This window comes from Egretta garzetta, unplaced genomic scaffold, assembly GCF_000687185.1.
Source record: "Egretta garzetta isolate BGI_Z169 unplaced genomic scaffold, ASM68718v1 scaffold369, whole genome shotgun sequence".
In the NCBI taxonomy this organism is placed as follows: Eukaryota; Metazoa; Chordata; class Aves; order Pelecaniformes; family Ardeidae; genus Egretta; species Egretta garzetta.
Genome location: NW_009260837.1, coordinates 558,101 through 568,520, shown reverse-complemented (window position 1 = coordinate 568,520; position 10,420 = coordinate 558,101). Strand labels below are relative to the sequence as shown.

The 10,420-nt window shown below is 37.6% G+C and overlaps 1 protein-coding gene across 4 annotated transcripts in view; it reads right to left on the bottom strand.

Annotated features, from left to right (window-relative positions):
* WAC (WW domain containing adaptor with coiled-coil) overlaps positions 1–10,420 on the bottom strand; it is a 61,171-nt gene that overhangs the window by 28,184 nt on the left and 22,567 nt on the right. For all 4 annotated transcript variants that reach the window (XM_035902410.1, XM_009647005.2, XM_035902411.1 and 1 more), the window contains exons 3-6: positions 8,768–8,874; positions 7,877–7,992; positions 7,303–7,415; positions 5,512–5,820 (exon numbers count right to left, since the gene is read on the bottom strand). In XM_035902410.1, coding sequence (XP_035758303.1) covers positions 5,512–5,820; positions 7,303–7,415; positions 7,877–7,992; positions 8,768–8,874 — 645 coding nt within the window. The remainder of the gene's footprint in view (positions 1–5,511; positions 5,821–7,302; positions 7,416–7,876; positions 7,993–8,767; positions 8,875–10,420) is intronic.

Below are 10,420 nucleotides of genomic sequence, written 5' to 3'. Positions count from 1 at the left end.
GCACCACTCAGCTTGGTGTCATCCGCAAACTTGCTGAGGGTGCACTCGATCTCGCTGTCTAAGTCATTGATGAAAACATTAAACAGCACCGGTCCCAGTACGGACCCCTGAGGGACACCATTCGTCACCAGTCTCCATCTGGACACTGAGCCATTGACCACTACCCTCTGGATGCGACCATCCAGCCAGTTCCTTATCCACCGAACAGTCCACCCATCAAATCTATAGCTCTCCAATTTAGACAAAAGGATGTTATGGGGGACCATGTCAAAGGCTTTGCAGAAGTCCAGATAGATGACATCCATTGGTTTTCCTTTGTCCACTGTTGTTGTCACACAATCATAGAAAGCCACTAGGTTCATCAGGTAGGACTTGCCCTTGGTGAAGCCATGCTGGCTATCTCGAATTACCTCCCTGGCCTCCATGTGCCTTAGCATAGCTTCTAGGAGGATCTGCTCCATGATCTTCCCAGGCACAGAGGTGAGGCTTACAGGTTGGTAGTTCCCAGGGTGAGTCAAAGGTGAGTTTTTGCTGCAGGTTTCACAAAGAGGTGTCTGAACTGAAGTAAACTGGAGGCTACTGCTTGCCCCAGAAACATCATGTCAAGTCAGAATAGAAACACTACACTGCGTATTTTCAAGCAGTGTTGATTTTTTAGTAAGGACTCCAAGTAATCCTTTCAGAAAAAATACCCCAGATCATTTTCAGCAGTTGTGTCACAATGTTCTTTGATTACAACCTAGGTACAAGAAGGCAAACACTTAACTTCTCAGAGTCGGAGGCAGTATATTAAAATGCTGCTGAATCTTGTTGTTACCAATCTCTGTTCCTCACGACATGAACCTTTGCTCCTACACAAACAGCTGATCTGCTAGTGAATCTCATTCTGAAAGGCAATTCTCAGCCTAGTATGTTACAGTCAAAATAAAGTTATTCAGACTAGGTTTAATGCAGGGGGATGAAAAACCAAGTCTTTTGATTGTTCGGCTACTCTCTTTCAACAAAATGCTCTTGACACCAACGCTCCTGCTCCTCTGCTGCACTTCAGTCACCCCGTTCTACCTGCTGGAGTCCTTTAAGTACCTGTTCCCATTGCTTGCACACTCCCTTCTCGCCCACAGTGTGCCAAGTTATTCAGGCATGTTAGTGTGACAGACAAGTGAGTGGGGAAAAAAGAAACAAAAAGAAGAAATGCATTTTTTGTGCAATAACTTCCTTCACAGTCCTCCTTCTGACAACTGACATACTAGTACTCCCTATCCAAAGCGTAGCTTTAAAGTACTACTAGGTATACCTTGCTCTTATTCTGCCACATATATGGACAGATGATTTATTTCAACATAGATTTTTTTCATGACATGGAAATTGTTGACTGGATAATTCCCAAATTATCAGTGTGACCCCTTGAGTGTTCCAATACCTTTTACTACTGATGTAGTTTTTGATGTCTTTAAAAACACAAATAAAAAAGTCCTTCAAATTCCACACTATAATATCACCCAATCATTCTATTGTGAGTTTGAGTTGTATCTTTGCTCTGCTAGCAACAGTCACGCACGTCTGCTCTCACAGCATGCTCCCTGCAGGAGGAAAATTGCATTAGAAAATTTTCAGAATTCAATGCCTTCTTGCCTCATAAACCTCACCTCTGCTATGTTGATTAAACAACTACCACCTAGAACAGCTGAACTGCTTGATTTACCACTAATGATTGAGAATCATAACACATTCATCTGTGCTGAAGTACCTTAAGTGTATAGTCCACTAACTTCTCTCAGCAGTGACAGTCACATTTAGCTTTTTTACGTAGTTCAGTTCTGATCTACTAAGGACCTTAAGCCACACAAAAACATGTAGCTATTTAAAAGGAGTGCATTTTGTAAACACATTTGGCTAAATCAAACCATGGCAACAACAGTAACTGGGTTCTCATATATGCTCAAATTCTCTAAAATATGAAAAAATTCCGTATTTTTCTCATTTGGGTTACTCCAATCTTAAAACTGAATTTTTGTATTTTGTCTCTGCTGCCAAAATAAACCTAACAGCAATGCTCAGCAAACAAGTATAAAGTACTGGAAGAAACCTCTAACAGTCTCACTAGTGTAATTTTTTCTAACCACTGTATGAATTGAGTAATATACTTAAAACTGCAAAACTCAGCCAAAGAAGATGCAACAATTCCACGGGCAATGTTAATAACTGACTGCTAAAGACCAGCAAGTGTTACAAGTCAGAAAACCACAGGGGTGAGTAAAGGATGAGGAAGAAGCTCAGCTGTCACTGACCAACCACTTCAATCCATCAGCATCGGGGTCACAACCCACCCAGCACTGCACTGGCCAGTTTGCTGAGTCCTCCCCAGAAAAATTTCAGTGTTCTGCACTAGAAACAGAAGTGCTGCCTGACAGGACTTGGAGGAAAGGTGTGAGAAGTATTCTACGGACACACACACTGTTAAGATACGTACAATACAACATTTGATTCAGCAACTAAATTAGAAATAGGAAAATGTGATGTGTGCCCTACAGATAAAGCAGCCAAAAAGTAGGAAAAGCAACCCCACACTTTACCTGCATAAAGCACTCACAGTGAGCACAAACAGAAGCAGCAGATTCTGACTGGAACATTCAAACCAAAGGGTAGAGGTCAAATAGTTCCCCAGGAACTCTCCACTACTGCCAGCCATTGAGGGCAGAGGACTACCGCTAACAGCTGAGCTATAGTTCAGCCAGGAATTTTATTCAATCTCCTTGTGGGACTACAACATACCCCTGCAGCAAAAGAGATTGAGCTGAAAAAAGCGTTGTTGGTTTTTGTGGTTTTTTTGTTGTTTTGTTTTTCAGAACTATTACTGCATTAAAAAATACACACTAAGAACAGAACTATTAAAACAGTGGTACATTTATGCTGGCATAAAGCTGCCAGCAACACATTGACAAGAAGCAAGAACTCATTTAGGCAAGGACTACTGCACATACTATTCAGTCATTTGGACCAAGCTATTTTTATAAGCAAAAAGTACAGCTTTACCTCTTTTTAGGAAGAGAGAGGGATGGCACAGCTAGCAAACAGAAAAAGATCAAGGGCTGTTTGCTTTACTAGCATAAAAATAAACCCCTCAAACTATTTTCCAATTTTACAAAGATACTTTTAGAAGATTGTTTGAACCGAGTGTCTCAGGACAACTTTTTTTTCGTTTTGTGCAACAGCTACAAACAAATATGTTTAAACACTGCATACCTATAGTACTATAGGTTCACAGTCACCTCTGGGAGAATGAGTAACAGAAGCAGACTATCCAAAAAACATCTCAGTGTACAGCACTGCTTCCTCCCTTCTTTTAAATTTAAATATGTAAAATGCTACAGAAAATACACTGGTCAAACTTCTTATTAAAAAAAAAAGAAAGTCCATCATTCACAAAAAAAAAAAGTGTATGGCAACACTATTGAATATACTCTTTGATCTCTTATTGTAATATAAGCTGCACTGAATTTTTCTGTTTCTCTAAGAAGAGAGGTATTCAGGCAACATGTGAAAACTCACGTTTTCTGGAATAAGTATTTAAGCCTAACATTCATCTGTTCTAATCCTTCAATTATTTACTAACTTTCTGTAATCCACCCTGTCTGAAGCTCAGGAAGTCTTACATTTACTCACAATGAAGTGCCATGAAACACATCAATGAAGCAAGAGTATCACAGAGAATCTATCCATTTAACCCATATAAATTTAAAAAAAACTACATAGGAATACAGAAATTAAGTGACTATTTAGTATGGAAGCATCCATGGTAACATAGATTCTGAAGTAAGATTTATAGCATCAAGGCCGCCCAGTGTGATCATTTTCACTATTCATACCCAGAACTCTGTGCCAACATTTGTAGCAGTTGTCACAATGTGAATACCTTCTATTGCAGTAAGATTCATTTTACGTTGCTCATTTTAAGTGAAAGCAACAAATGAAGGTATGTGGTAAAGCAGGTAAAGAAAATATCCAGTTTGAAGTCTGATCACACATCAAACAGGAATCAAGTACATGCCAGAACTGGGTAATAATACGGGTTTTCTTTAAGTGTATTTTAAAAATAGTAATGAAAATAGAAAATATATGCTAAAGGAGAGAACACTTGACATGGATGTTTTGCAAGGTTGTGTTTAAAAGTGCATCAAACTGCAATCAAAACATAGAGGCTGAACTGAAGCAGGTAATTACGTTATTTAGTACAAGAACCATGCCTGAACTAGTATACCTTACTTCTTGCTTTACTGCGTTGAACAGAAAAAGGCTTGCTGAAAATCTTCTATTCCTCTGTAGTTTACAGTTAACATTCATGTACCAGGTCATGTAAAAATTGTACAAAGTCTCAAGAAAAACAGGATTTATTTACATGCCCGTTACATTGCAGTATTTGCCAGTGTATGGTACTGTCTGGATATTTTGGGCGGCCAAGTGCACTTCTCTCTGTGTAGAAGATGGAATTCTTTAATAAAGAAAACTGGAAGGCAGGAAAGCAAACACAGAGTATAAGACCAATGTCAGACCAGAGTCTTTTTGGTCTTTTTTACCACTGCGTTATTCTTCTGTAGCAAGACAGACTTGCAAATATCAATGGGGCATCAAGTCACCTTTCAAAGAAAAATTCAGTGTCATACTAATTAAGCAGTATTTTAAATTAAACAGACTTTTATAAAAAATTACTTTTTCCCCTCCCGAAGCCCCCAAACAGGATTCTCTTATACAATGTTACTAAGAACTTGACTATACCAAAGTATCACACTATCACTAATAACATACATCTCCATTCTCACAATCTTCTTGAGCTCTTCTTCCCTAATAATGAAGTAAATCCAATTAAAATACAGTCACAAACAACACACAGTAAAGTCCTGATCTTCGCTTGATGACTTGAAATGTTCCTGGTATGTATTATACAGAAATACAAACTTTCAGCAGCTTTAGAACTGAAGACCCAGTATATCACAAGACACAGATCAGATCAGAACAGAAGAGTAGCTGTTACAAACACATAGAAAACTATGTTGCTTTCTAGAAGAACTGTGACTTTCATTTACTGAAAAGTTTGACACTGGCATTCCAAACAGTAACAGCCGTTCATAAAACATAATGGTCCAAAATGACTTTCAAATGGTGTAACTACATCTATGTTAAGAACTCAAATAATGGCAAGGATCCAAAACAACATGAGGGAGGACAAAAATTAACACACATCCTACTAAAATAAGTCTTTCAAATTATCATTTGAAGTTGTAATTTACAGAATAAGCCAGTAAACAGCAAATATTACGGTGTCAATTTGAAGTTGTGTAAGATACAGCAAACACAGTTTAAGGGGAAATAAATACATCCAAACAGTAACCGGGTTCTAAGCACACACAATCAACCGGAAAAATATCTTTAAATTCTAGAACTAACATACTTTTAACAAGGAACGCAAATGCAATGCATCATCTTAAATACTCGAAGTAATTTCTTTAGGCATACCTTTTCTCTCTGTTTTCTGTGCAGGGATGGAAGATGTGGATGTAGGCAGTTTTGATAAAGTAGATGCTCCATTAGCATCAAAGGATTTCTTTGGCTGGTGATCAGATTGTAGAGAAAATGGACTAGGAGGAACAGTGCTTGGGGTAGCCGTTGGATGAACCACTGGTTTGATGGGATGCTGTACTGGAGTAGAACTACTGTGAGTCTCTGCTCTTGGCAGTCTGTAGTCTCTGTCATTGTGCCTGCTTGTTTGAGATAAAATATTCTGTGGGAGCATACTACTGGCGTCACTGGAATGCTTGTCTTCCACTTTTTTCAGGATTCCCCAAGTAACATTGCAATAAGAAAAAAAGATTAAATTAGAAACTCATTTAAGATTGCAGTGACTTTGATTAATACAGCTGCACATCAACAACTAGAGCTGATTGAACTTCTTATGATTAAAAAAAGCCTCAAGTAGATCAGCATCAAAAAAAGTCAAAATTTAATTTTACTCACTGACAAAATGCATTTTCTCTGACCTTTGCTTGATTTAGAGTTCCGGTTAAGCACTGTGTTTTGATGAAAGGCTGCTTTATAACAAGTGTAACAGTCAAGTTAACTTTTGAAGTCTCCTAAAAAAATCTAAATCAAAATCTATTATTTCCATCTTATATTTAGTGTGAAGAGATAATTTGTTTTTCTTTTGTTCACTGAAAATCCTGAACATTAAGTATAATTTAATAGTTTCAAACTCTAGCCTTCAAAGAATTCCACTTCAAGTCACTTGAGTACTACTACAAAGAATTTACTTTCAGTTGAGTTAATTAAAGAAGACTATATATTAAATGAATGACTAATTTGCATTTGTCACACGATCACAGATTTTAAAATATGCTACACAGGGAACATACCAAGCCAATATAGAGCAATTTTTTTATATTGATTCCTAGATCTTCACCTGTCACAAAACCAGTAGTTACTGCAATATGCATGTCTGCTATTTTTTCACAGCATGCAGTATGTTTTAGCATATGCAATATGTTTCAGCATACACAGAAAAGCCACCCTTTATACCACTCTGCCTTGACAAGTCCCAAGCAAGGTGGTGGTGGGAGATTAATACTTTGGCTGCTACTTTTAAACCACCCTGAGTATTATACTGCAAATTCTACAAAATTTGCAGTATACAATCTACAAACTACATCAGCATACAGAAAGAATCTCACAGTACAACCATTCCCCCCTCCAAAAAAAAAAAAAAAAAAGACAAAGATTAAAGCTAGGTATCAGGGAAAAAAATTCCAAGTAACAGAAATTCATAGTCCAGGAAAGGCTTTGCTAACGGTACTGGCATGGTAAAAATATGCTTCCAAAAATGTATATGATCTATTAAATTAGCTTATTATGTTCAGATGTGAAATCAAGGTTTTAGAAGAGACCTCCGCATCTCCATTTTAAAGCTCAGAATATGACATTGACAGGTCTCAATGATCACGACAGACCAACTATATCATAAACTGTGCAAGATGTTTCAGTAACTACCTATAAAAATAATTAAATTGGGCATTAAAAGCTGCAAAAAGGAGTACCACCATGAAAAGCATTAAGCAAGCGCTGTACTAGTAAAGGCTCAAAGTTATTTTAGAAACATTTGGGAGAGCTGTCTGTGCTATCTGCTTTGGCCTTTTTATATAAAAAGGTGAGAGAAACAGCTAAGGAAAGGGGGGTTAAATTTATTTTTTTAAGTTTACAAAAGAAAACAGTAATGCAGACAAGGCAAGAATATATTACTGTAAAAAAACCACATACTTCCACTGGCAAACCCACTGGCAGCTGTCGCCTGCATCACCTCTCTTCTGTAATCCCTATCTTTTGGAAAGCTGTTAACTGACATTTTGCTTGCTTCTTTTTGTCTCTGCTCTCTGAAGAGAAGAAAACACAAGTCAGAACTTACATCATCCAATAATGTAACACTTTCTATGGGTGAAGTTACACAAGATGAATTAAACTATCCTAAGAGCTTGCTGTTACAGATGAGGGAGGCAAACTCCAGCCATTGCTTCCTTATGCCAGTGCTTGCCAAAGCCCCCAGTATACCAGTTCAGCTCACTAACATTACACCACCCCCTCCGCTCCCCCTGACTCCAAGCCAAAAGAAAACCAAAAAACCCCACCCCACCAAAAAACAAACCAACCATACTTCCCCCTCCTGCTCTGGATCATCAAGGGATAAAATAGGTGCCAGAGGTCATGGTAAGGGTAGAACACAGTAGACTTGGACCACAATCTTTTATAGCAGTAATCTATTAGATAAGCTCAGCCGCTCTTAAAAGAGCTTTAAGAATATTTGTCCTTTATACAATGAAAACAGACACACACGTACCTTTCCAGCCACTCTTTTGGTTTTTCCCATTGTGAAACTTCTGTTCGGCAGTTGTAGTAGTATTTTTTGCCTGAAGAGCTGATGTGTTCAGACCAGTCGTCCGCAGAATCGTAAGCCTTTAAAATACAAACAGCGTTGGACAAAGGACTGCTAGAGTTGTTATACACAAATTTAAACGCTTCTACCATTTTTAAAACTACATGTTGTCCTCATATGGACCTGTATCACGGCTTTCCATTTATACCATCTCTAAATGCCTGTTTCATTTTGATAGTTTAAAATTGTGACCACTACGCTCCAGTTGCATTCTGTAAGTTTCCCCCTGTTTTATTCCCATCAACCCTGAACCAAAATCTAATAGTATGTTTAGTGGGATACAGTAATATCAGCATTGATAACATTCATTTTCTGCACCTTGAAACTTCCTCAAAAATCATTAATTATATTTTCAAAATTTTTCTGTGCTTCACAAATTTATCTTCTGTTTTCACTGCAATTTTTAACAAACACCACCCTAACTACTGAAACTTGGATAATTAAAGTGACTGAAATTCACAACATGTAATGCACTTTAAAGAAGTAAAATCACACTGTCTTCTCTAGCTTTATGAACAAAGTTAATAAAAACTATTTCTCTACATCTGCTTCATTTAAATAATAATTTTAAAATTCAAAACAGGTACCTCAAAGCCCTAATGATTAACACTTACAATAGTTTTACAACATGTAACAACTGCAGCTTGGGTTTACAGAGCATTTATAAAATAAAGACTCATGCTGGAAAACTCAATGAAGCAGGCTATGTACACACTGCCTGTTTTAGTCAAAAAAAAAAAAATAGTATGTATGAATGGGGTGACACAGGGATGAACATCAATCACAAATACTCACTGCATCAGAAGTTTTGCTTGGATTATTGCTGGGATTAGAAGAATGTGAATTTGAACTATGAAGAGCACTGTGGTTATGTGAATTTTCTTGTGGAGAGTAACTGGTCCCTAAAGGAAAAAAGAAAGACTGTTCACCATGTATGTTTTCAAAGAACCAACCATCTGCACTCTAAGGAGGTGGAAGGGGAAAGGAGAGGGGAGGGGAGAAGGCAAGTTGTCTGCAGCCTGGACCACAGCATAGTTCAGATGCAGAAATATTTCGGGAGACCATATGCATATTTCTTTCTCACACAGCATAAAGCTCACTTTATTCTGCCTTTCTAGTTACCAATAATGCAGTATGTCCCTTCATTAGTCTTACTCTCAAACTTCATTCCACTACAAACAAGTAGCCTTTGTATTTTTTGATGGTTGGAGGAGTCCTAGCATGTCAATTCAGAAATTAAGAACCATTTGCTCCTCAACATTAAGTCAGAAAGTTTAAACGGGTTTAATCAACAGCCTACACAGTTAGATACACAAAATCAGGTTTTAAGTTCACTGGAGCAATGCTGTTTTCTTAACCCTTTTAAGATTACCTGTAACTGGTTCTAAGTAACTACTTCTGATATGCATATAGATTAAATTAATTTCCCTGCACCTCAGTCTCTGCAATATAGATATTGACGTCTAGCATACCAAAAGCAGCATTTCTCAAACTACCACCTGCTTCTGGCCGCCCTAACAACTGCTTCTCAAGGTAACCTGGTTTTCTTTCGCACCCTGAAAACACTTGAACACAAAAGAACAGCTGGGAAATGAGAACGCAGATCATTCTCAACACCTTTCATACCTGTATTTTTGCCTAAGCTCAAGTCACCTATTACGCCTGAACAGTTCTAATTACAATTAAACAAGGCCATCCTTCACAACCTCATTTTAAATGTCCTGCTCTTAAGGCCTCCCATTCCTCAAAAATTTCTAAGCAAGTAAAACCTCTTCCATTCTTCTTTATCTGATTTACTCTTCTTAAGTTTTAAATGTTCACATAAATCACACCAAACTAAGAAAAACAATTTTCTTACACATTTCAGGAAAAAACCTAGATACTCCAAATACAACACTCTCCCTGCCTTTATTTTTTCCTCTGCCTAATGAGAAGTTTCTAAACACCCAGGGATACTACATTAGGTACCACTAGCTTCACATACTGTATAGCGATCTAAATATGTGCTTTGCAAATGGCAAAACCTGTACCTTACAGGTAATGACAATAAAGAACTGTCCACTTATAGTGGACTGATAGGTGGGAGTGAATGGAGCCATTAAGACAAATATTTTTTTCAAGTCTTCTGAGAGTCACACGCTAAGATGACTAAATCATGCTGCAAAATAGGAGAGATTACAATGCAAATTCTATCTTCTGAGCCTTCTGACTACACAAGCGTTGACAAAATTACTATTTCAAACTTCTTCCTCCACGCCTCTAACCCTGCAGGTTAGAAAAACAGTCCATCACAAAAGCAAAGAGGTACACCATGACTAATCTGTTTAGTACCCTACAAAGGTTAAAGACTGATCTCCACATGCATGAATTATTGTAACCTGAACCATCAGTAGCTCTGAACCTTCTCCTACACTATTTTGGCTAAAACCATCTGTCATTCTCTTTAAA